We start from the raw sequence: 26,911 nt of genomic DNA, 5'->3' as shown, positions 1-26,911 counted from the left end.
TGCCGAAGCGAGCACTACACACATACATATATAGTGAAATATTATCCAGCTATAAAAATGAATGAAATTTTGCCATTTGCAATGATATAGACAGAGCTAGAGACTATAATGCTAAGTGAAATAAGTCAAAGAAAAATATCATATGATTTCACTCTTATGTGGAATTTAAGAAACAAAACAAATGAGTAAAAGGAAGACAGAGAGAGAGAAAGAAAAACAGAGGCAAACTAAGAAACAGGCTCTAAACCATAGAGAACAAACTGATGGTTGCCAGAAGGGAGGTAGGTGTGTGTGGGGGAATGGGTGAAATTGCTGACAGGGATTAAGGAGCACACTTGTCATGATGAGCTAGAGGTGATGTATGGAAGTGTTGAATCACTCTATTGTACACACCAGAAACTAATAATACACTGTCTGCTAAATAATTGGAATTTAAATAAAAGCTTAAAAAAAATATCTGTGATAAGTGTGTTAAAGAATGTAGTGGAACTGATATAATGGGTGATGAGATGGGGACTTTCAGGAGATCTGTGAAAACTGAAAAAGCATCAGATGGAAATCCTGGAAATGAAAAGGATAATACTTAAAATAAAAAATTCGTTAGCTGGGATTAACAGAAGACTGGCCATAATAGAAAAAAGAATCAGTTAACTTGAAGACAAGTCAATGCAACAACTCAAAATGAAGTACAAAGAGAAAAAAAAAATTTTTTTTTTTTTTTTTTAATTAGCAGAGCCTGGGGCGCTTGGCTGGCTCAGTTGGAGGAGTGCACGTCTCGTGATTTTGGGGTCATGAGTTAAAACCCAAAGTGGGGGGTAGAAATAACCTAAAAAAATTAAAAATTAAAAAAAAAATTTAACAGAGCCTCAATGATTCATGGGAGAGTATTAAGTATAACTGAGGTCCCAGAAGGAGAGAAGAGAGTGCAGGAATAGAAAACATGTTGAGGAAATCTTAATAAATTTTGTCTCCAAATTTGATTTAAAAACAAAACAAAACAAAACAGACTTCTTGTTTTGGTATGGCACATAAGGAGCTCAGGAGTTGCCATTCTGTCCTAAGAACAAGTAAAATGCTGAACAAACTAGAAAATCAACAACTCTTCTTAGAGCTATCCAAGCAGGGAGGTCACAGGACAAACCACTGCCCCCCAAATTGCAGGGAGAGGGGGTGGATTACAATTTCCTCAGCAGAAGCCTCCCTGGGAACCAGTGCCAATGCAGGAAAACCTAAATGTAACTGACAAATTGCTGGTGACTCGGTGTGGCCAACTCTGAGAGTTAAACATTCTGGGGGGACCCAGTTGTTGGGGAATCAACACATGCATGTGAATCAGCACATGCATGTGAATTTCACTCGGTAGCTCCTTAGTCGTTAGGTCCTCCCAGCGAATGCTGTAGAAAAATCTCATGCTTTCAGCAGGAGGAGGGGGAAAGGAACCATCTTGAAACACACCCAACAGCATTCCGTTCTCAGCAAGGCCTGCCCTCAGGACAAACTATTTTAGGAGAGCCTAACCTGCTGGGGTCTTATCACAGCCTAACTGACCTGGGGGAAGAGAAATAGCCCCATCAGCCCCCTCTAGCCATCTTGTCCCACCTAATGGGAAAAAAACAAAACAAAACAAAATTAAGATGCACTGGTCAAGTTCGCAGACCAGGGGCATAGGCTTCCCGAAAGACTGAGACGGGACTATCGGCCTCCAGAATGCTTCCTCCACCTGCACATCTGACCACTACGTTACTGAAGTCTCTGTACTGTTGATCCTTTCACCCATGTTTACCTTCCAACAAAATATTACAAGGGATTGCCAGGTTGCATTTTAGTTTTGTTGACTGTTTCCTTTGCTGTGCAAAAGCTTTTTTTTTAAAACGGCATTTCAGGGGATGTCTGGGTGGCTCAGTGGTTTGGCGCCTGCCTTTGGCCAAGGGCGCAATCCTAGAGTTCTGGGATCGAGTCCCGCATCTGCTCCCGGCATGGAGCCTGCCTCTCCCTCTACCTCTCTATCATGAATAAATAAATAAAATCTTAAAAAAAATAATAAACGGGGGATCCCTGGGTGGCGCAGCGGTTTGGCGCCTGCCTTTGGCCCAGGGCGCGATCCTGGAGACCCGGGATCGAATCCCACGTCGGGCTCCCGGTGCATGGAGCCTGCTTCTCCCTCTGCCTGTGTCTCTGCCTCTCTCTCTATCTCTCTGTGACTATCATAAATAAATAAAAATAAAAAAAAATAATAAACGGCATTTCAAGATTATTTATTTATTTATTTATTTATTTATTTGAGAGAGCAAGTGAGAGAGAATGAGCACAAGTTGGGAGGGGGGCAGGGAGGGAGAGCGGAGGGAGAAGCAGGCTCTCCGTTGAGCAGGGAGCCTGATGCGGGGCTCCATCCCAGGACCCTGGGATCATGACCGGAGCAGAAGGCAGACGCTTAACCGACTGAGCCACCCAAGCGCCTCTGCACAAAAGTTTTTGTCTTGATGAAGCCCCAATAGTTCATTTTTGCTTTTGTTTTCCTTACTTTTGAAGATGTATCTAGCAGAAGTTGCTGTGGCTGTGGTCACAGAGATTGCTACCTGTGCTCACTTCTAGGATTTTGATGGATATCTGTCTCACATTTAGGTCTTTAATCCATTTTGAATCATATGTGGAGTTTAAGAAACAAAACAGATGAACAGGGCAGCCCCGGTGGCTCAGCGGTTTAGCGCTGTCTTCAGCCCAGGGAGTGACCCTGGAGACAGGGGACTGAGTCCCATGTCCAACTCCCTGCATGGAGCCTGCTTCTCCCTCTGCCTGTGTCTCTGCCTCTCTTTCTCTTTGCGTCTCTCATGAATAAATAAATAAAATATTAAAAAAAAAGATGGGGGGGGAGGAAAAATAAAATAAAATAAAACAAAATAAAATAAAATAAAATAAAATAAATAAAATGAAAACAGAGAGGGAGATAAACCATTAGAGACTCTAGGAAACAGGGTTGCTGGAGGGGAAGGGGATGGGGGAATGGGATAACTGGGTGATGGGCATTAAGGAGGGCACTTGATAGAATGAGCACAGCATGTTGAATGCAACTGAATCACTAAATTTTACCTCTGAAACTAATAATATAGTATATGTTAATTAAATTGAAATTATATTAAAAAACACAGTTTTAAGAGACTGAGCAAATATTAGAACCTGAGTCAGATATAGCATGGATGTTGGAATTATCAGACCAGGAATTAAAAAAAGAGAAAAAAACAACGAGTAATATGCTAAAGGCTTTAATGGAAAAACTGACAACATGCAAGAACAAATGGATAATGTGAGCAGAGAGATGGAGATTCTAAGAATCAAAAAAGAAATGCTAGATTTTGGTTGAAGATGACCCAAGCTAAGAGTTATCATATTCTTCCCAGGCCTCCTAAGAAATACTTCAATTCTAGCAAAGGCCCTTTTTTCTAGTAACAGGAGCCATGGTCCAGAAACACAAATTCAACAGAATTTCAGCCACTTATCTTCCAGATTGTTCCCTTCCTAAAGTTCTACCCAGAGTAGGAAAAAATAATGAAAACACTACTGCAGTCCCAAGTCCTTCAGTTTCCTGGCCAAGATTTCATATTCCCTTCAAGGTAACTTTCAAGGAAAAAGTGACAGGGGAGGGGCACATGGGGGACTTCCAATGTACTGATTAGGTTCTATTTCTTAAGCTTGGTGTTGGGCACACGAATAGATGATTTAATATTATTATTTAGATTTTTCAGGTTAAAATTTTTTTGCATGTACTTTTGAAAAAATGCTAGAGATCAAAAACTTGAAACAGAAATGAAGAATGCCTTTGAAGTGCTCACTGGATGTGGTAGAGGAAAGAATCTCTGAACTTGAGAATATGACAATAAGAAAATTTCAAAACTATGGGACGCCTGGGTGGCTCAGTGGTTGGGCGTCTGCCTTCAGCTCAGGGCCGAGATCCCGGAGTTCCGCAATTGAGTCCCACGTTGGGCTTCCTGCATGGAGCCTGCTTCTCTCTCTCCCTCTCTCTCTCTGTGTGTCTCTCATGAATAAATAAATAAAATCTTAAGAAAAAAAAAGAAATTTTCAAAACTGAAAAGCAATGAGAAAAAAGACTGAAAAAAGCAAAACAGAACATCCAGGAATGATGGGACAATTATGAGAAGTGTAACAAATGTAACAAGAAGACCAGAAAGAGAAGAAAAAGAAAGGAACAGAAGCAATATTTGAAGCAATAATGACAGGATTTTCCCAAATTGTCAGATACCAAGCCACAGATCCAGGAAGTTCAGAGAACACCAAGCAGGATAAATGCCAAAAAAAAAAAAAAAAAAAAAAGAAAAGAAAAAAAAAACCCAAAAAACAAAATAAAACAAAAACAAAAACAAAAACAAATCTGCCTTGCAAGAAATATTAAAAGGAATTCTTCAAAGAGAAGGAAGTGATAAGTCAGAAACTTGGGATCTACATAAAGAAAGGAAGAGTATCAGAGAAGTAATAAATGAAGGTAAAATACAAACTTTTATTTCTCTTATACTTAACTGAGCTAATAGAAAACACTCTGTTCAAAATAATAACCAACAATAGAGTTGCCTGGGTAGCTCAATCAGTTAAGCATCTGCCTTTGGCTCAGGCCATGATCCGGGGGTCCTGGGATTGAGCCCATATCAGGCTCTCTGCTCAGCAAGGAGTCTGCTTCTACCTCTCCCTCTGCTCCTGCCCCTGTTCTCTCACTCTTTCTCACTCTCTCATATGTGCTCTCTCTCTAATAAACAAAATCTTTAAAAAAATTATACCAATCATGTATTTGATTATGTATGCGTATCATATGCATGTGTGTATGTGTACATGTGTATATACAGATATATTTACATTTAATTATATATGAGTGAAATGAATTACCTCAATGATATAAGGAAGAGGAGGGAATAATTGAGAATATTTTATTATAAGGTATTTGCACTAACCATGAAGCAGTATAGTGTTATTTGCAAGTAGAGTTGGGTTACTTGTAAATGTATATTGCAGACTTTGAGGAAACCACTACAAAAAGTAAAAAAGGAAGTGTAACTGAAGTACAAAGAAAGGAGAGAAAGTGGAATTATATGATATGATGAATTAAAACTACAAAAGGCATAAAAATTATAGAAGACAAAAATAGGAATGAAGAATAAGAGCAACAAATAGAAGACAGTAAAAAAAAATCTGATAATCACTTAAATGTTAATGGTTTGTTTAGTTTTAATTTTTTTTAAGATTTTATTTTTGTTTTTTTCTTAAATATTTTATTTATTTTTTCATAAGGGACACACAGAGAGAGGCAGAGACATAAGCAGAGGGAAAAGGAGGTATCCTGCAGGGAGCCTGATGTAGGACTTGATCTCAGGAGTCTGGGATCATGACCTGAGCCAAAGGCAGACGCTCAACCACCGAGGTGTCCCTAAAGATTTTATTTATTTATTTATTTAAAAGATTTATTTGTTTATTTATGATAGACATTGAGAGAGAGAGAGAGAGAGAGAGGCAGAGACACAGGAGGAGGGAGAAGCAGGCTCCACGTCGGGAGCCCGACGCGAGACTCGATCCCGGGACTCCAGAATCGCACCCTGGGCCAAAGGCAGGCGCCAAACTGCCGAGCCACCCAGGGATCCCCGAAAGATTTTATTTTATTGTAATTTATTTATTTTTTAAAAGATTTTATTTATTTATTCATGAGAGAACAGAGAGAGAGAGAGAGAGAGAGAGGCAGAGACACAGGTAGAGGGAGAAGCAGGCTCCATGCAGGGAGCCCAACATGGGACTCAATCCCGGGACTCCAGAATCACGCCCTGGGCTGAAGGCAGGCACTTTAACTGCTGAGCCACCCAGGTGTCCCAAGATTCTATTTTTAAGTAAGTTCTACAGCCAATGTGGGGCTCAAATTCACAAACCTGAGACAAGAGTTGCACGCTTCACTGATTGAGCCTGCCAGGTGCCCCTAAATGCCAAGGGGTTAAATACACCAATTAAAAGTCCAGGATTGGGGATCCCTGGGTGGCACAGCAGTTTAGCACCTGCCTTTGGCCCAGGGCGCGATCCTGGAGACCCAGGATCGAATCCCACGTCAGGCTCCTGGTGCATGGAGCCTGCTTCTCCCTCTGCCTATGTCTCTGCCTCTCTCTCTCTCTCTGTGACTATCATAAATAAATAAAAAAAAATTAAAAATAAATAAATAAAAGTCCAGGATTGTTGGGATGCCTGGGGCTCAGTGGTTAGGCATCTGCATTCAGCTCAGGGAGTGATCCCGGGGTCTGGGGATCGAGTGCCACATCGGGCTCCCTACAAGGAGCCTGCTTCTCCTTCTGCCTATGTCTCTGCCTTTCTCTCTGTGTCTCTCATAAATAAATAAAAATCTTATTTTAAAAAAAGTCTAGGATTGTCAGAGTGGATTAAAAAAAAAACGAGATCCAACTATATGTCGTCCAGAAGAAGCCCAATCTAAATATAAAGATGCATATAAAGCCAAGGGATGGAAAAAGATATATCATGCTAGCACTAATGAAAACAGGAGTTGCTATATTAATTTCAAACAGTGCAGACTTCAGAGAAAGTAATCATGGGTAAAGAGGGGCAATACATAATGATAAAGGGATCAATACCCCATGAAGGCACAATGATCCTTAACATGTATATGCCTAACAACAGAGCATTGAAATATACAAGGTCCAAAGTGATAGAACTGCAAGGAGAAACATATGAATCCATTATTACAGTTGGAAACTCTAACATCTGTCAGAAATGGACAGATCCAGACAGGCAGAAAATCAGAAAGAACATAGTTGAAATCAACAATACCATCAATCAACTGGATACAACTGACATCTATAGACTACTTCATCCAACAACAGATTACACATTCTTCTCAAGCTCACATGGAACATTCTGGGCCATAAAATATATCTTAATGAATTTCAAAGAACAAAAATCATAGCATGCATGTTCTTAGACCACAGTGGATTTAAGCCAGAAATTAGTAACAGAAAGATAACTGGAAACTCCCCAAATACTTGGGAATTAAACAACAGACTTCTAAACAAGATCAAATAAGAAATCTCCAGAGACATTTAAAAATATTTTGAACTACATAAAAATAAAATTGCAACTTATCAAAATTTGTAGGATGTGTCAAAAGTAATGCTTAGATGGAAATTTACTGTTTTTTTTTTTTTTTTTAGATTTTATTTATTTATTCATGTGAGACACAAAGGGAGAGGCAGAGACAAGCAGAGGGAGAAGCAGGCTCCCTGCATGTAGCCTGCCATGGGACTTGATCCCAGGTCTCCAGGATCAGGCCCTGGGCGGAGAGTGGTGGTAAACTGCTGAGCCACCCAGGCTGCCCTGAAATTTATTGTATTGAATGCATATATTAGAAAAGAAGAAAGATCTAAAATCAGTAATCTAAGTTTTACCCTTAGAAAAGTAGAAAAAAGGAGAGTAAATTAAAAATAAGTTAGCAAAATAAAAGAAATAATAAAAATTAGCGCATAAATCAATGAAATTGAAAATAGGAAATCAATAGGGAAAATCAACAAAACCAAAAGCTAATTCTTTGAAAATATCAACAAAACTGATAATCCCCTAAGATAATTTTTTAAAAAGATTTTATTTATTTGTTCATGAGAGACAGAGGGCAGGGGGCGGCTGGGGCAGAGATACAGGCAGAGGGAAAAGCAGGCTCCTCACAGGGAGCCTGATGTGGTACTTGATCCAGGACTCTGGGATCATGAATGAGCCAAAGGCAGACGCTCAACCACTGAGTCACCCGGTGCCCTACCAAGATAATTGAAAGAGAAAAAAGAGAAGATACAAATGACTAAAATCAGAAATGAAAAGGGGGGACATCACTACAGATCCCCTGGACATTAAAAGCATAATAAAGAAATACTATAAACAACTTTGTGCCCACAGATTTGGTAATGTAGATGAAACAGACCAATTCTTTGAAAAACACAATCTGCCAAAACAAGAAGAAACAGACAATCCAGGGGAACCTAGGTAGCTTAGTCCATTAAAGGTGTGCCTTTGATTCAGGTCATGATCCCAGGGTCCTGGGATGGAGCCCCACATCTGGCTCCCTGCTCAGCAGGGAGCCTGCTTCTCCCTCTCCTGCTTCCCCTGCTTGTGCTCTCTTTCTCTCTCTGTCAAATAAGTAAATAATACCTTAAAATCTCAAATAAAAGACCAAACAAAAGAAATAGACAATATGAATAGGCCTATGCCTATGAAAAGAAATTGAATCAATCAGGGGTGCCTGGGTGGCTCAGCGGTTGGGCATCTGCCTTTGGCTCAGTTCATGATCCCGGGATCCTGGGATAGAGTCCCTCATTAGGTTCCCTGTGGGGAGCCTGCTTCTCCTTCTGCCTATATCTCTGCCTCTCTCTGTGTCTCTCATGAATATATAAATAAAATCTTAAAAAAAAAATCAATTAATGTAATTTGTCACATCAACAGACTAAAGAAGAAAAATCTTATCTTTCAATAGTAGAATATCAATAGGTGCAGAGAAAGCATCTGATTAAACCCAACACCCATTTATGATAAATGCTCAGCAAACTAGGGTTAGAGGGGAACTTCCTTAACTTGATAAGAACATCTATAACAGGGGATCCCTAGGTGGCTCAGTGGTTTAGTACCTGCCTTCAGCCCAAGGCATGATCCTGGAGTCCTGGGATCGAGTTCTGCATCAGGCTCCCTGCATGGAGCCTGCTTCTCCCTCTACCTGTATTTCTCCCTTTCTCTTTCTCTCTCTGTGTCTCTCATGAATAAATAAATAAAATCTTAAAAAAAAAAAAAAAGGATAGATCAGTGGGAAAGAAAAGAGAACCCAGAAATATAAATATAGTTAATTGATCTTTGACAAAGGAGCAATGACAGGGCAGCCTGGGTGGCTCAGCAGTTTAGCGCTGCCTTCAGCCCAGGGTGTGATCCTGAAGACCTGGGATCGAGTCCCACGTTGGGCTCCCTGCATGGAGCCTGCCTCTCCCTCTGCCTGTGTCTCTGCCTCTCTCTCTCTCTCTCTCTCTCTCCCTCTCTGTGTCTCTCATGAATAAAGAAATAAAATCTTTAAAAACATAAAAGATTAAAAAAAAAGGAGCAATGACAATGCAACAGGGCAAAGATAATCTTTTTCATAAATGATGCTGTAACAACTGGACACTTCGATGCAAAACAAAAAACTGAATCTAGACACAGACCTCATACCCTCCACAAAAACTAACTCAAAATGGATCACAGATCTAAGTGTAAAATGCAAAACTACAGAACTCCTAGAAGATATTGTAGGAGAAAACGTAGATTACCTTGGGTTTGATGATGATGTTTTAATACAATACCAAAGTACAACCCACAAAATAAACCACTGAAAAGTTGGAATTCATTAAAATTTAAAACTTCTGGGCAGCCCGGGTGGCTCAGCGGTTTAGTGCTGCCTTCGGCCCAGCACCTAATCCTGGAGACCCGGAATCGAGTCCTGCGTCGGGCTCTCTGCATAGAGCCTGCTCCTCCCTCTGCCTGTGTTTCTGCCTCTCTCTCTCTCTGTCTCTCATGAATAAATAAATAAAAAATCTTTAAAAAAAAAATTTAAAACTTCCGCTTGCAAAAAACAATGTCAAGAGAATGAGAAGAGAAGCCACACACTGGGAGAAAATATTTGCAAAAGACACACCTGATAGAGGAATATTGTTCAAAAATATTGAAAGAACTCTTAAAACTTAACAATAAGAAAACCAATTTAAAAAGCTTTTGCATAGGGGTTAAGCTGAGAGGCTCAGTTGGTTAAGCATCCAACCCTTGATCTCAGCTCAGGTCTTAATCTCAGTGCAGTGAGCTCAAGCCCTGCATTGGACTCCATGCTGAGCATGGAGTTAAAAAATAAAAATAAAAACAAAAAATAAGAAGCTTTTGCACAGCAAAGGAAACCATCAAAATTAAAAGGAAAAGAAAAGGCAATCTATGGGATGGGAGAAAATATTTGCAAACCATCTATCTAATAATGAGTTGATATCTAAAACATGTAAGGAATTTATACAACTCAACTGGAGAAAACAACAACCACCACCCAACAGGGGCACCTGGGTGGGTCAGTGGTTGATCGCCTACCTTTGGCTCAGGTCATGATCCCGGGGTCCTGGAATCGAGTCCTACATCAGGCTCCTCACAGGGAGCTTGCTTCTTCCTCTGCCTATGTCTCTGTGTCTCTCATGAATAAATACATAAAATCTTAAAAAAAAAAAAAAAAAAACAACCACCCAATAAGCCAATTAAAAATAGGCAAGGACCTGAAAAGGCATTTTCCCAAAGAAGAGATAGGCCAATAGGTATGTAAGAAGATGCTCAAGATCACTAATTATTGGGGAAATGCAAATCAAAACCATAACTTTATTTTTTTTAAGATTTTATTTATTCATTCATGACAGACAGAGAGAGAGAGAGGCAGAGGCATAGGAAGAGGGAGAAGTAGGCTCCCTGCAGGGAGCCCTATACAGGATTCAATCCCAGGACAGCGGGATCACACCCTGAGCCAAAGGCAGACATCAACCACTGAGTCACTCAGGCGTCCCAAAGCCATAACTTTAGATATCACCTCACACCTGTTAGGATGTCTATTATTTAAAAAAACCCCAAGAGGGCAGCCCCAGTGGCACAGCGGTTTAGCGCCGCCTGAAGCCTGGTGTGTGATCCTGGAGACCCCGGATCGAGTCCCACGTCGGGCTCCCTGCCATGGAGTCTGTTTCTTCCTCTGCCTGTGTCTCTGCCTCTCTCTCTCTCTCTCTCTGTGTGTGTGTGTGTCTCTACGAATAAATAAATAAAATCTTAAAAAAAAAATAAAATCTTTAAAAATAAATAAATAAAAAACCCCAAGAGATAATAAATGTTGGTGAGGATATGAAAAAAAGGGAACCATTATATACTGTTGGTGGGAATATAAATTGATACAGCCCTTATGGAAAACATAATGGAAGTTCCTCAAGAAATTAAAAATAGAATTATCATACAATCCAGTGATCCTTGGGATCCCTGGGTGGCTCAGCGGTTTAGCGCCTGCCTTTGGCCCAGGGCATGATCCTGGAGTCCCGGGATCGGGTCCCACGTCAGGCTCCCGGCGTGGAGCCTCCTTCTCCCTCTGCCTGTGTCTCTGCCTCTCTCTCTCTCTCTCTCTCTATGTCTATCATAAATAAATCTTAAAAAAAAAAATCCAGTGATCCTACTTCTGGGTATTTATCCAAAGAAAACAAAATCACTATTTCAAAGAAATATCTGGATTCCCATGTTCATTGCAGCATTATTCACAAAAGCCAAGATATGGAAACAACCTAAGTCCCTGCCAATGGATGAATGGATAAACGAAATGTGGTATGTATGTATGTATGTATGTATGTACGTACATATATAACGGAACATTATTTATCCTTTAAAAAAGAAGGAACATTTTCCATTTGTGACAACATGGATGACCCTGGAGGGCATTATGCTAAGTGAAATAAACCAGAGAGAGAAAAACAAATACTGCATCGTATCGCTTATGTATGTGGAATCTTTAAAAAAAAAAAAAAAGTTGAATATAGAGAAAGAGAAACAGTAGAATGGTGGTTGCCAGGGACTTGGGCTTGGGGAAAGCTGATAAAAGAATATCAACTTTCAGTTATAACATGACTAAGTTCTGAGGATTTAATATATAGTATGGTGACTACAGTTAACAATACTGTATTGTGCAGCCCAGGTGGCTCAGTGGTTTAGGGCCACCTTCTGCCCAGGGCGTGATCCTGGAGACCCGGGATTGAGTCCCACATCAGGCTCCCTGCATAAAGTCTGCTTCTCCCTCTGCCTGTGTCTCTGCCTCTCTCTCTCTCTCTCTTTCTCTCTCTCTCTTTCTGTGTCTCTCATGAATAAATAAATAGAATCTTAAAAAAAATACTGTATTAAAAAAATACTGTATTGTATAACTGAAATTGCTAACAGAGTAGATCTTTTTTTTTTTTTTTTAAGATTTTATTTATTTATTCATGAGAGACACAGAGAGAGAGGCAGAGACACAGGCAGAGAGAGAAGCAGGTTCCATGTAGGGAGCCCGATATGGGACTCAATCCAGGGACTCCAGGATCATGTCTTGAGCCAAAGGCAGATGCTTATCCACTGAGCCGCCAAGGTGTCCCTAAGAGAGTAGATCTTAAGTGTTCTCACTACACATGCACATATACCCACACAAAAAGTGTGTTTCTTACCAAAAATTTCTCATTGAACTAAACATACTAAATGAGCCAGCAATTGCAATCACTGGCATTTATGCAAATGAACTAAAAACTTATGTCCACACCAAAACCTGCACACAGATATTTATTCGTAATTGCCAAAACTTGGAAGCAAACATGATGTCTTTCACTAGGTGGATGGACAAACAAACTGTGGTACGTATGATGGAATATTATTTACAGCTAAAGAGAAATGAGCTATCAAACCATGAAAAGACTCGGAGGAAGCTTAAATGTATTTAGTGAGGAGAGAGGGATGAATGGGCAGAGCACTAAGGATTTTTAGGTCAGTGAAACTCTTCTGTGTGATACTACAATGGTGGATACATGATGGTATACACCTAGTAATACTATAGAATGTACATTAGAGGGAACCCTAATGTACATTATGGACTTAGGGTGATAATGTGGTAATGTGGATTCCATTGTATCAAATGTACCATTGTACACAAGATGTTGATAGTGGGGAAGGATATGCATATGTGAGGACAGGGAATATATGGGAATGCTCTGTACTTTCTGCTTAATTTTGCTGTGACTCCCCCAAAAGGCTCTAAAAATAATTTTATCAATTAAACAAAACAACCAACAAAAAAGTCCCAGCAACCTTACAGGTCTGGGAATCTTAGCAAACCGAAAGAAGGATAAGCACAAAGTCACACCCAACTACATCATGAGCAACCTGTTGAAAACCAAGGGTAGGGGCACCTGGGTGGCTCAGTGGGTTAAGCATCTGCCTTCTGCTCCGGTCATGGTCCTGGGATCGAGCCCTGCACTGAGCTCCCCTCTCAGCAGGGAGCCTGCTTCTCCCTCTCCTTCCCACTCATGTTCTCTGTCACTATCTTTGTTGCTAAAAGAAACACATTAAAAAGAAGAAGAAGAAGAAAGAAGGAAGAAGAAGAAGAAGACGACGACGACGACCAAGGGTAAAGAGAAAATCGTAAAAGCCAAAGAAAAAAGACACATTATATACAAGGGAACAACAGGAACCACAGCCAATTTCTCATGAGAAATTGTAATTTACTATGTCAACCAGAAGACCATGGAACAACATTTTTAAAGTGCTAAAAGGGAGGAAAACTGTCAAACTATCATTTTATATCCAAATGAAAATATCTTTACAAAATTAAGGTAGGGGCTCCTGGGTGGCTCAGTTGGTTAAGCGGCCAACTCTTGGTTTTGGCTTACGTTGTGATCTCATGAGTCATGAGACCAAGCCCCATGTCAGGCTCACCACTCAGTGAGGAGTCTGCTTGAAGATTCTCCCCCTCTGCCCTTCACCCCATGTGCTCTTTCTTTCTCTCCCTCACAAATAAATAAATAAATAAATAAATCTTTTTTAAAAATTAAGGTAAAATACAGTTTTAGATAAAAGCAGGGAGGATTTGTTGCCACCAGGCCCATACAGGCAGAGTTAAAGTATATTCTTTAGGCTGGAGACAAACGATACCAGATGGAATCTGGAGCTACAGAAAATCATTAGAAACAATAAATATATGGTAGATGTAAAAGCCTATTTTTCTTTGTTTTCTTAACTTCTTTCGAAGTCAACTGTTTAAAGCAATAACAACAATACATTGTGGGGATTATAACAAATGCAGAAGTGAAATATATGACAGTGACAGAGCAAGGTTAAAAGGGGGCAAATTATATTGTAAAATTCCGATTTATATATAAAGTGGTATAATACTAATTCAAGCAAATTGTGGTAAGTCAAGGATGTATATTGTTATCCTTGGAACAACTGTGAAGAAATAACACAAAGTCATTGGTAGAGATAAAATGGGACTGTAAATAATACTCAATCCAAAAGAAGACAGGAAAAAGGGGAAAAATAAAGAAGAGATGGGGTAAACAGAACACAAATAGCAAGATGGTTGACTTAAATGCATCCATATCAATAATTCTACATATCATTAAATATAACTGAACTCAATAGTCAAGACTGTTTAAAAAATAAGTCCCAAGTATATGCTGTTTACCAGAGATATACTTTAAATAGGTTGAAAGTAAATGGGTTGAAAGCAAAAGATTGAAAAGAAAAGGATTGAAAGCAAAAAGATTGAAAAATCTCTACCATGCAAATGTTAATTATAAGAAAGTTGGTATCTTTATTTTAGTATCAAAGTAGAATGCAGAACAAGCAGCATCACTAGAAAGATATTCATTTCATAAAGTTGACATTAAAATCCTGAAAATATATGTACCTAATAACAAAGCTTCAAAATATACTAAGCAAATATTGACCAAACTATAGGGAGAAATAGACAAATCTACAATCATAGTTGGAAAGATGGAAAGTGAAAGAGAGAAATATGGAGTGTCAGAAAGACAGAGACACAGAGGAAAGAGAGATAGAGAAACAAATACAGAGATACAGAGCTCAAATGAGGAAGAGGCATGTGGCCTGATTCTAAGAGGTAGACAGGACCCAGAGACAAAGAGAAGATGGACCATGCTCTGGACAGCAGGGAGGGTTGGGAGCTCTGGATGCAGTGGGAACCAAAGCAAGGGTCTGGACCTGCGGGATCCTGGAGGGAGTGCTGTAGGATAGGCAGCATCACTCACCCGCTGCCCCATGGAGCCTTGGGGGCCAGGCTCCCCACGCAGTCCCTGTTTGGGAGGGAGGAGAGGTATGAAGTCAGCTACTGGGAGGTGTGACCCAGGGACCCCAAGACCTCCCAGAATCTTCCACCAGGGGCTGCCTCAGTACTCACTCTCTCTCCCTTCTCTCCTGGGTGGCCGGAGATTCCTTTGGGTCCAGTGGGGCCTGGGGGTCCCTGAGCAATAAGACAGGGTCTCAGCCTTATGCTGAGGTGGGATGGGATGGACAAGGACTTGAGGGTGCACAGAGGGGTCAAGGAGGGACCTCTGGGTTCTTTACTACACTCCCAGTGCCTGGCACACAGCAGGCAGTTTGTATAGCTCAGGGTTCAGAGTTATGGCCCTGGAGTCAGAAAATCCCTACCCTGATCTGGAAGTTGCCATGTGCTGACAGCAGCCTTAGGCCAAGAACCTCTACCTTTCTTGGCCACATGTATCAACAATACTTGTTTCTCCTTACACAGACTGAATAAAAAGATTTATGGAAAGTAGTTTGCATGTTAAGTGCTCCATAAATGCTTGAATGGTTGAATGATTGATGGATGGGTGGATATGTGGACTGATAAGTGGGTGGGTGGATGAATGGATGGACAGATGGGAGCAATAGGAGAACTACTCACCATGTGTCCAGGACTCCCAGGGATGCCCATGGGACCAGGAAGTCCAGGGGGACCTAGAATAAGACAGGATGTCCTCAGGACTGAAACAGAGTACGATGCCATTTCCCAACCCCACCCCTGGAACTGGACCTAGACTCAACTTACCCATGGGCCCTGGGGGTCCTGGTAGTCCAACTGGTCCCTGGGGCCAGTGGCTGCTGGTCTCAGTGAAGGTGTTGGACAGTAATGGGTCCCCTGAGGGAGGAAAGATGGTGAATGAACGGGGCTGGGCTGGAGTAGGGCAGTCAGTCTTTACCTGCCACCTCTGCCAAGCCAGCTTTGACTGCTCTGTGGGACAACCGGCAGTGTGGTTGGGGCTACCAGACAATTGCTTGAAGGGTGAGGAGTGTGGAGAGAGTTGGTCACGTAGGACCAGGAGGCAGGGAGGACTGGCATCTAACCTTACCACAGTCTAGCTAGTGACATCTAGCAAGACTCTACCTTGCTGAGCCTGTACTACCACATGTCAAATGGGAATAATAGTAAAAGCTACCATTTATTGACCACCTACTTTGTGACAGGCTTCTGTGCATGGGGGTCATGGAACTCTGGGAGAACTGTACAGTCACTCTCCCCACTATACAGAAGGGGAAACTGAGGCTTAGGGAAGGAGAAGGAATGGTAAGATGGAATGAACACTGGGATAGGGGAATATATGAATGGTGCCCAGCCATACCCCAAAGATACGGCACAGGTAGGGTTGAACCTGGCACTCCAAGCTCTGACCACTGGCAGCATACAGGTAGGTCAGGCTGGGGAAGAGGCAAAGGATACACATCAGAGCCCAGCTTGGCAGAGGCGGCTCTCTGAGCACAGGGCCAGGGAGCACAAAGCTCATTTCCTGCTGCCAGGCCTTGAGCTTTCCAGCACTCTGAGGGCTGGATCCTGGCCAGCTCCAAGGCTTGGCAGGAGGGCCAGATGTCGGTTGTTCCAACCCTGGAGGATGCCTGGGTTTGAAGGCAGTCTCCCATTTCCTGGCTATGTGATTGTCCCTCTCTGGCCCTCAGTTTTCCTTATCTGAGAACAGAGGAGGCAATGACACCTGTAGGAGGATTGAGTGACACCAATCCTGACCAAAGGCAAGCCTGGTAAACAGAAGGTACCCGGTAGATGGCAGTGGCACTGGGGTAATGATTATGCCAGCCTTGTCTCCCACCCCCACCATTATCTGTCATGGCCCCAAGGGACTCACCATACTGGGGGTTCCGGATGTGAGGTGGCCCAACAGGGCCTGGGGGCCCAGGGGGGCCAGGAGGCCCTGGTGGGCCTGGAGGTCCCCTCTCTCCAGGGGTGCCCACAGCTCCAGCCTGGCCAGGGCTTCCTGGGGGACCTTGAGGACCTACAATGGAACCAGAGAGTTGGTGGGTCTATAGGAGGCAGGGAGGCCCAGGGGGGCTGCAAGGGGGCAGGACAAGGCAGCCTGGGGCAGTGATATAAGAGGGCTTGCAGGTGCCACAGGCCCAGGCCAGTCTTGGCTCTGACCTCCCTGGCCATCTATTAGGAGGATGAATAGCCCTCTGCAGGGGCTTTGGGACAATGGACACTTGGTAGATTCTTAGGAAATGTTGATTTCCAGAATGTTCTCTTCTCTCCCTTCCAGGCTTTTGAATGAGCTGTTCTGTCTACCGGTCCTCCCCTTGCTCTGCCTGGTGTCTACTTCAAATCATCCATTAGGCCTCAGCTAAGATGTCACTCCTACCAGGAAGCCCTCCCCATTCCCCACCCATCAGGCTGGGTCTATGCCTCCTTCCTTGAAGCTCCCATATGTGTATCGTCCCTCAGAAGAGCCCTGGCCACATGGTGGGGAGCACTGCTGTTTCTCCTTGGCCTAGTCTCCCCTCTCCATACACACACACACTGGGCTGGGAGCCCTAGGAGGCAGGGATTGGTCTAATGCCACCCCAGTGCCCAGCTCAGAGCCTGCTAGGGTAGGTGCCCAGGAAGTGTGGGTCCAGTGAATGCAAAAGTGGGCTTTAGGCAGCCCAAGCACAAGTGGAGGGGTGGCAAGGTGAGAGACAAGTGGGTAAAAAAAAAAAAAAAAGAGACAAGTGGGTAGAAGGGGCTCAGGCTACCATTGGTCAAGAGAGGGTTCAATGACAGGGCTGACCTGGGTAGCTGTGGGCAGTAGTAGGGTTGGGGCAGTGCTGCGGGCACTCACCTGGTGGGCCTCTCATCCCTGTTGGGCCTCGGCTGCCAGTTTCTCCCTTAGGGCCAGTGGGCCCAGGAAGCCCCTGGCCACCAACTCGATCTGGGGGAGAAAGTTCATCTTGATGGCTTTGGCCTTGCTCTTGTCCCAACCCTGGCTCCAGCACCCCAGCCAGCACCTACCGTCTCGAGGGAGCAGCGGGGCCCTCGTGTTCTCTCTGACTCCGGGTAGCCCTGGAGTAAGAGGGGCATTAGGCAGGGCTCAGTGTCATCCAGAGTCCCTATGCCCAGCTCCACTGTGTGGAGCAGGGGCAGTGGGGCTGCTAGACCCTGTCCCCCCAAGCCCACCGGAGAACTGGGGAGATTGAGACCCGGAAGGGGGGTCAAACTGGGAGTCAGTAGCAAGGTAGGGACTAGAACTGCTCCCCTGATTCATCCCCACATGGGAGCATACCCCTCACTGACCCACTCACCTCGGAGGCCTCCATCCCCAGGGCTGCCCTGAGCTGCTGGGGAGCCCCAGAGTGGGACAGGGTCCCCAGGGGCGGCTGGGGTTGGCCTCACTGCCTGCTCAGTGACAGTGAGCACCGCCACCTGTGGAAGAAGAGGAAGAAGACAGGGTTGGTAGTGGTGTCTCACCAGGGACAGGCCAGCAGAGGGGCCCCCATGTTGGGCACAGGAGACCCATGCAGCCAGCAGAACACAGCTTGGACGGAAGACCTGGCCTCACAGAGGCCCAGAAGTCACTGTGACTTTCCAACTGCACAATTCATCCTTAGAAAAGCCACAACAGGGGCAGCTCTGGTGGCTCAGAGGTTTAGCACGGTCTTTGGCCCAGGGTGGGATCCTGAGACCTGGGATCGAATCCTGCGTCGGGCTCCCTGTGTGAAGCCTGTTTTTTCCTCTGCCTTTGTCTCTGCCTCTCTCTCTCTGTCTCTCATGAATAAATAAATAAAACCTTTTTTTTTTAAAAAAAGAAAAACCTCAACACACCATCGCTGACACCCAAGTAGAGTTCTATGTCCCTGTGTTTGCCGGGCTGCGTGGTTTTTCGTATGATTACCTTCATCAATAATCTGAAACTTCTCTTGGTCTGTTAAAGCACCACAGGCTGGAAGGATTTTTACTAAGTTCAGAGGGATGTTTGGGACAGTGTGACATGAACCAGAGGCCTCAACCACTTTGGGACCCAGAGTGGGGGAGCCTTTTAAAGGTCAAGGGTGACCGCTGAGCCACTGACCAAGGATTAAAGAGGAACCAGGGGCGCCTGGGGGGCTCAGTCGGTTAAGCATCTGCCTTCAGCTCAAGTCACAATCTCAGAGTCTTGGGATCGAGTCCCTCATTGGGCTCCCTGCTTAGCAGGGAGTCTGCTTCTCCCTCTTCTCCTCCTCCCTGCTTGTGCTCTCTCTCAAACAAATAAATAAAATCTTTTCTTTTAAAAAGCAGGGAGCCTGATGTGGGACTCGATCCGGGTCTCCAGGATCATGCCCTGGGCTGAAGGCAGGTGCTAAACTGCTGAGCCACCCAGGGATCCCTCAAATAAATAAAATCTTAAAAAAAGAGAGAGAGAGAGAGAGAGAGAGATTGGGGCCAGAAGGGGTGTCTGGATAGCTCAGTAGGTTAAGCATCCGATGCTTGGTTTCAGCTCAAGTTGTGATCTCAGGGTCCTGGGATGGAGACCTGCATCGAGCTCTGTACTCAGCACAGAGTCTGCTTGGGATTTTCTTTCTCTTCCCCTTCTGCCCCTTCCCCTGCTCACGTGCACTCTCTAAAATAAATAAATAAATAAATAAAATCTTAATAAAAAGGAGGAGGGTAGAATGCCCACTGACCAGGGGGTGGGGCGGACCCAGAACTGAGAACCACACTCTAGATCTGAGACCAAGCCCCTCATGCCCGCTTCTCCTGGGAGGAGGCCTGAGGAGCAGTGTGGGCTTCCTGGAGCTCCTATACCTCCTAACTAGGGTTCTACCACATGCTGTTCAGAAGCTTGGTTTTTCCCTTTGATACATCAGGGGATCTTTCCATGCTACAAAATGGAGGTGTTGTGAACGGCTGTCTAGTATTCCTCAGAGCCATGCACGCTAATTTTGCAACCCTTCAGCCACCTGGTTTACAAATTTCCCTGTTCATTATTAACATTTTGGTAAACATCTTTATATCTACTTTCCTTAGGATAAATTCCCAGAGTGACAGAGGAAAGATTATGCAGATGAAGCATTTGTGTCTCTATGTTACTTAGAAAATCTGGAAGATAAAAAAAAAAGGAAAAAAAAAGAAAAAAATCTGGAAGAAAAGATGCTTAAATGTTGACCTTTGTTCTGTCTAGGGGCACAAGTGCCTGCTGCAGATGGTTTTCTGGTAGGTTTTTCATGGGTCTGAGTTTTTCTTTTTCTTTTTTTTTAATATTTTATTTATTTATTCATAGAGATGCAGAGAGAGAGAGAGAGAGAGAGAGAGAGAGGCAGAGGGAGAAGCAGGCTCCATGCAGAGAGCCTGACGTGGGACTCGATCCCAGGGCCTCAGGATCATGCCCTGGGCTGCAGGCGGAGCTAAACTGCTGCGCCACCAGGGCTGCCCCGAGTTTTTCATGTTTCTAAATTTAGAATGTCTTATTTCTCTTAGGATTTATTTATTTATTTATTTGAGAGAGAGTGTGTGCACACACATGCACATGCATGAGGTGGGGGAGTGGCAGAGGGAAGGAGAGAGAATCTCAAGCAGACTTGTCACTGAGTGCAGAGCCCAAAGTGGGGCTGGATATGACAATCCCCAAATCATGACCTGAGCTCAAAATCAAGAGTCAGCCACTCAACCAACTAAGCCACCAGGTGCCCCTAGAATGTTTTACTTTTGAATTGCTAAAAGCTTTTTTTTTTTAAGATTTTACTTATTTGAGAGAGAGAGAGAGAGAGAGAGAGAGAGAGAGAGAGCGCGCATGGACAAGAAGAGGGAGGGCAAAAGGGAGAAGCAGGCTCCCACCTGAGCAGAGAGCCTGACATGGGGATTGATTTCAGGACCCCAGGATCATGACCCGAGCCGAAGGCAGATGTCCAACCGACTGAGCCACCCAGGTGCCCCTCTAAAACCTTTTTATCTTAAAATAATTTGAGATGCACAATAGATGTTTTGCTTTGGAAACGGGTAAGGTAGTATTATGGTGGTGTGTGTGTGGGTGGATAAAGGGGGTGACAGGGCAAGGAAGGGACCTAGCCACGGGCTCTGGGGGATGTCTACAAATATCTGGCTGGGATGGGGATGGGGGTGCTCAGGAGAGTTTCGTGGGCCTCCTGGGGGAAGGAGCAGGCTTTCTGGGGACAGGATGGAAGGGAGGCCAGCTTGTTCTGGAGGGTGGTGGGTGCCTGGTGGGGAGGCCACCGGCTTTTTTTTTTTTTTTAAGATTTTATTTATTTATTCTTGAGAGACACACAGAGAGAGAGGCAGAGACACAGGCAGAGGGAGAAGCAGGTTCCCCACAAGGAGCCCGATGTGGGACTCGATCCAGCATCTTGGGATCATGCCCTGGGCCAAAGGCAGACGCTCAACCGCTAAGCCACCCAGGCGTCCCAAGGCCACCTGTTTTTGGGTGTTGAAGCTCAGCTCAGAGGTGCACTGTTGGAATGATGAGCCAATGGGATGTGGGGGGGTGTGGAGGGGTGGGAAGGCCAGGGAAAGGGCAGCTGCTCACCTACCTTGGCCTCCAGTACCTTCAGCCGCTCAGTCAGCTCTGACACTTTGCTGCAGTTGAGGCAACCTGCAGGGAGGGAGGAGGCTGGGGCTGGGGCCAGGTGTCTGGGGCAGGATAGAGGCAAGGAGACAGACACCTCATGACCCCGACCCAGGAAATGGCTCCATGCAGGGAAGGGGCTATGGCCTGTCCAGGGTGGTCATGGCCTGAGGGTTTCCTTTGGCTCCAGAGCCTCCAGAGCAGGACCAGGGACCTACGTCCTGCAGCCTCTGCATCCAAGATGACTCCTTCCCTGGAAGCCAGGGCAGGAAATCCTGTTGCTTCCCCCTGGGTGGGGCTGGCCTCAGCGGTGCCACCCTCTGATCCTCCCTGCACAACCACCACTAGCTCCTCTGGGCTCCCCAGCGACACCCCTAAGTCATCCGTAGCAGTTCTGGCCCATTATTCAACCTCCCAGCTGCCGTGCACGGGCCTAGGGCATCACAGGCTCATCTCTCCAGTCCATACCATGATCCTGGGTGTTAGGACGAGTATCAGCCCAGCTCACATCTGAGGACACTGAGCTCAGAGCAAGGGCGGGGTGAGTTCTTGACAAGCACAAAGTCTGGGGCTGAGTCCCAGCGCTGCCTCTTCCTGGCTATGCAGCCTTGGGCAGGGCACGTCTCCTTTCTGACCCTCAGCTTCCTCCTCTTTAACATGGAGACAATGATGCCTTCCTGGGGCTGGGAGATTTAAATGAGCCAACAATGGAAAGCACCTGGCACAGTGCCTCATTCACTGCAGACGCTTAGAAAAGTATAGTTTAAATAAAAAGAGGAAACTGGGGGCTTGGGCACGCGTCTGCTAGAGTCTGGGGGTCATGAGTCTTGGGGTACTTGGCCCAGGTCAGACTCCCTCTAGGGCCCTTTCTCTCCTTCCCCCTCACTCTTCTTTGCAGTCCGGAGTGGGCAAGGGTGGGTGCTCCCCCGACCCTCCACTGCTGGATCCAGCCAGCCTTAGGACCATCACCACGTTGCCCATGCTCCCACCAGACCTCCCTTAAACCAGGGGGACCCCACGCAGGTGCCCCAAGGACCCACCTGAAAAGGCTGTGGGCCGAAATGCCATGCGTCGCATGGTGTTGCCTGACCACCCAGAGTCCACAAAGCCAGAGGAGCCTGCAAATGAGGAACGATGGGGGTGAGAGCTCAGCTGGCCTGCACCATTCTTGCTTTGCACCCCTCCCTGCCCATTGGCCACTGTTACCCCAGCAGGGGTCCCTACGCCCCTTCGTGCAGAGGGAGACGGAAGCCCAGAATGGTGGGACAGTTTACCTGGGTCACACAGCATGAGCTGGGCTGAACTGGACCAAGACTGCCAACCTGATGGGGCTGGGACAAGGGGCTGGTGGTGGGCGGGGGCCAGAGGCCACAGTGAGGCTTCTCCAGTGACCCCAGGCAGCTGCAGGGGTTAAGAGCTTAAAGCTAAAGGATGCAAGGCCCAGTCCCAGCCCTGCTCCTTGCTGACCTGTACAACTTGTCCTCTTTGAACCTATCTTCCCATTTGTAAAATGGGGTCATAAGGCCACTATATCTCCCAGGCTGGTGTGAGGCCTGAGAAGGTGATACGTACAAAGAGGCCCACTGTGCATGCACAGGGCCCAGTGCATAGTAGGCAGCTGGGACATCCACCCTCTCCCCGCTCCAGTTGGTAAGAAGACACAGAAGTGGGTTCCAGCTCTGGTTCTAAATGAAAACCAGAGGGAGGCTGGCTGCCTAGGAGGGCAAGGGGGGCTATGTTCCAGGAGCCCACCCCTGCCACCACCCCTATGAAGAACAGGCCGCCCCGGCTGGCCTGGCTTTGGGGGCCTGGTTTTCTCCACAGCCAGAGGGATGGGCTGGCCAAGCCAGGGGTGGGGGGCACAGCTGGAGGGGCTCTGGAGCCAGCAGTAGCAACTGTCCCCCTCTACCCCCCAGGCCTGCCTTTTAAGGCCACAAAGTGCTGTCCGGGGGGAGAGAAGACCCAAATAAGGCGCAGGCCTGGCGGCTCCAAGCCAGGCTGTGGGTTGGTGCAGGGAGCGAGGCGCCGGGAACTCAAACCAGACGGGTGCCTCTGGCCAGCCCCCAGCAAGGAGGCTGCCAGACACTGCTCCCCTGTGGGGCCTTCACTCAGCTGGGCCTGCAGCCCCAGCACGTCCTCCCCGCGGACCTGGGACTTGCCCCAGCACCAGGAGTAAGTCTCACCCAGGATAGAGGGAGGTGGGTTGGTAGCCCAAGACTGGATCAGGGCTTGGGGACAGGTGTGTGTGTGTGGGTGCCACTGTGAGCCACAGCCAATGCTAAGTGCTTTAGATATCCCAGTATGGTCCTACATGGTAGGTAATAACAGCTAACACTTAACAGCTAGCGCTTAACTCTGGGCCTGGCACATTCTACTAAGCACTTCACATATATGTTCTTAACTCATTATCCTCACAAAACCCCATAAGTGGGTGCTAGTACCACCTCTACTTTACAGATGGGGAAACTGAGGCACGGAGCTCCTCTGTCCCCTGTGCTCAGATCACTGGATGAGTGAATATGCATCTCTTTCATAGGGGAAAGCAAGAAGGCTGGAGCCTGGACTTGAACCCAGGTTGGCCTAACTCCAGGGCCTGATCTCCTCTCCCTGGGCCGCCTGGCACCTTGAGTCAGCCGACCTCGCAGAGGCAGGGAGGCCTGGCGGCAACAAGAATGTTGATTCTACAGGAGAATGGGCTCACAAAGCCCTCTTCATCCTCTTTGCTCCCAGGTGAAGACATACAAGGCCATTTTATTGCTCTTTTCAGGACGCCTACCAAAAGAAGTTGCTGTCTCTCCAACCCCATGGAAGTTTGGGCTTTTTTCTGGGATGACATCTGGCAAACCATCTGCCTAGCCCACCCTCCCCAATACCCTGCTATTGTTTCCATGTTTTTCCATGGCATTCCTCTAACGTGTTCTATGCTGTGTCAGTCCCCAAGTCCACTGCATCATCCACCGCCCTGGCTGGAACACGAGCCCCACCAGGGCAGGGTCCTAGTCTGTCCTGCATGTGGCCTGGAAAGCGCTTGGTGCATAGTAGGGCCTCAGTGGCCTCAGCAAACCTTCTGTTCATGAATGCATGAATCACCGACTGAAAATGAATGTAAAACAAACAAAAGGCAAAACACTGTGGACAGCAGACATAACGGTTTTAAAAATGAGCATAAATCTTCTAACACCACATGAGGGTTTCCTTGAGATATTAATTTGTGTAATCGTGGTTGGCAATTCCTTTTTTTTTTGGAAATTCTTTTTCAACCAATTTGCTTTCATACATTTCACTGGGAGCCAGAGAGAACTAGAAAAACTAATGAAAACATGGTCTGACCATCAGCATAAATGTAACTGGCTCAAAATAATGGCAAGTTAAAATTTTAAAAAGAAGGAAGGAAGGAAGGAAGGAAGGAAGGAAGGAAGGAAGGAAGGAAGAAAGGAAGGAAGGAAAAAGAAATAACACTGTCAAAAAAAAAAAATCCAGAATATGTTGGCTTTGGTTTCAGGATTCACAAAAAAAAAAATCCCCAAAACTCCTCCAAATTCTGACAATGGACAGAACCGTTTTAAGAGACACACCGGGTTGTAAAATGGCCCTTTAGTACAGCAAATCCCAGCAGGGAAAAAGCCAAGGGTTGGGGGAAGGTCTCCCCAAAATATCTTAAAATATCACATCCTTCCCATTGGTGTTGGGCTTGGGACCCTGAAGCAGACCCCAGTGTGCTGAAAGCCCCCTCACCCCAGCTTGGCAGTCTGGTCTAAAGGGCTGCCCCGCAACTCTAACCTCACCCTCTCAGGGGCTCCAGGTTGGTTTTAGAATCATAAACCCCAGCTCTATTCTGGAGGCCTGACTGCGGACTACTTCCCACCACCTGGGAGGTCTCCACTAATAACACACACACACACACACACACACACATGCATGCACATGCACACACTGCCTCTCTACCCCCTTCCCTGCAGCTGTCACTCTTATGTCACCTCCTCCAGGAAGTCTTCCCAGACAGATCAAGGTACCCACCAAAGCTCCCCCTTAAAGCTCTCATTACTCCATCACTCCCTGTCTTGATCTGCACAAGGACAGCATCATGGACAGTTTTGAGCCTTGTGCCCCCACAAGCAGCTCCCCTTCCCTCTGTCCAGTACCAAGTTTAAGCTAAGAAGCCCCTTCACATTGGGTCCTCACGAGAACATGAGGCCCAGAAAGGAGAGCCTGCTTGTCCACACAGAGAGGTGGGGGAGGTGGGGATCCAAACCCCATGCTCTGCTGGGAAGGCAGATATGAGAAGTTGAGAGTGTCCCTGGGCTTCATGTCTGACTTCTCTCCCAGGACAGGCACCAGGGGAGGGGCTTCCTCATTCACAAGCCACCCCCAGGTCTGCTGAGTCCAGTGACCACAGCCACAAGAATGCTGCTTCCTTAGTCCCCGGCCAGGTGTCTTCCTGGCAATTTACTTTGCAAATGTAAATATTTGCTGCTGTTGGCTTGAACCAAGGATGGGTCAGGGGTGTGGCAGGGAGCTCCAAGAACCTTCCAGCTGGGAGGCTCTGGGAAGCCTCAGTCTGTGTCTGGCCTGGCCTTCTCTTCAGGGCAAAATGAGGTTCCTATTCATTTCCTGTGTACCCACATTCCTGTGTATGTCAGGTACTGGAAAGACATGAATAGTGACGGCAGGGTGGAGGCCATCATAGCCAGGGGGCAGCTCCAAGAAGGCTGCAGGCAGAGGGGACAGCTGCTGCCCAGTCTGTGGGGTGGGAGAGGCCAGTGTGGGTCAGGGCTAAAATGGAAGGGGGGTGAGGCTGGAGCACATCACCGGGGCGGCCAGGAAGGTGGAGAGGGGAGCCACTGGCTAGGGGCAGAGGATGGATTGATGGAGAGTCAGGAGATAGGGCCGCCAGGTCTTCTACATAGCAGTGGAGCAGATGGGTGGTAGACTCTGGCAGATTCATGCAGCATTGAGGCCACAGGATCCTGAATCCTCAGAGTAAAGCACAAACTTGGCCTGTAACTGGCATCTACTTAGGCCTGGAGAGGTATGGGCAGGAAGGGCCTGGTCCTGGATGGTGGGGAGGTACAGGGCCCAGGAAAGGCCTGGGCCGCAATCTCCCATCTGTTCTTAAGCTTTTTGCTGTGTGACCTTGGGCAAACTTCTTCCCTCTCTCGTTGTGTTGCAGAAGACAAAGGCTGTGTAAGTCCACAGATGGGGAAGGGACATGTGTGCTAAGGACAGTGGGGACACTGAGGGGCAAACAGAGGTCTCCTAACTCCAGGAGATCCCATGGGAGAGTGAGGGAGCTCCTCTATCTTTCTAGCTGGGATGGCTTGGGGCTGAGATTGGCTTTTGCCAGTTTCACGGTGCCCCAGTTGTCTGAATGCTCCCCTCTGGAAGTCCCCGGCTGGTGCTGCTGCAGAGGAAGACTCCTGGCCTGGGGTCACACTGCTGGACTTTGAATCTGGATGTGACCCGAGCGAGGCATTTCTCTCTCCCAGCCTCAGTGTTGACAT

The 26,911-nt window shown here is 46.1% G+C and overlaps 1 protein-coding gene across 3 annotated transcripts in view; it reads right to left on the bottom strand.

Annotated features, from left to right (window-relative positions):
• Positions 1 to 26,911, bottom strand: part of EWSR1 (EWS RNA binding protein 1) — an 86,174-nt gene that overhangs the window by 47,944 nt on the left and 11,319 nt on the right. For all 3 annotated transcript variants that reach the window (XM_025982107.2, XM_025982108.2, XM_072723140.1), the window contains exons 4-13: positions 22,451 to 22,528; positions 21,376 to 21,437; positions 18,157 to 18,277; positions 17,867 to 17,917; positions 17,697 to 17,786; positions 16,731 to 16,877; positions 15,644 to 15,733; positions 15,500 to 15,552; positions 14,993 to 15,055; positions 14,844 to 14,888 (exon numbers count right to left, since the gene is read on the bottom strand). In XM_025982107.2, coding sequence (XP_025837892.2) covers positions 14,844 to 14,888; positions 14,993 to 15,055; positions 15,500 to 15,552; positions 15,644 to 15,733; positions 16,731 to 16,877; positions 17,697 to 17,786; positions 17,867 to 17,917; positions 18,157 to 18,277; positions 21,376 to 21,437; positions 22,451 to 22,528 — 800 coding nt within the window. The remainder of the gene's footprint in view (positions 1 to 14,843; positions 14,889 to 14,992; positions 15,056 to 15,499; positions 15,553 to 15,643; positions 15,734 to 16,730; positions 16,878 to 17,696; positions 17,787 to 17,866; positions 17,918 to 18,156; positions 18,278 to 21,375; positions 21,438 to 22,450; positions 22,529 to 26,911) is intronic.

This window comes from Vulpes vulpes, chromosome 10 (genome assembly GCF_048418805.1).
Source record: "Vulpes vulpes isolate BD-2025 chromosome 10, VulVul3, whole genome shotgun sequence".
NCBI lineage: Eukaryota > Metazoa > Chordata > Mammalia > Carnivora > Canidae > Vulpes > Vulpes vulpes.
This window is presented reverse-complemented; position numbering and strand designations above follow the sequence as displayed.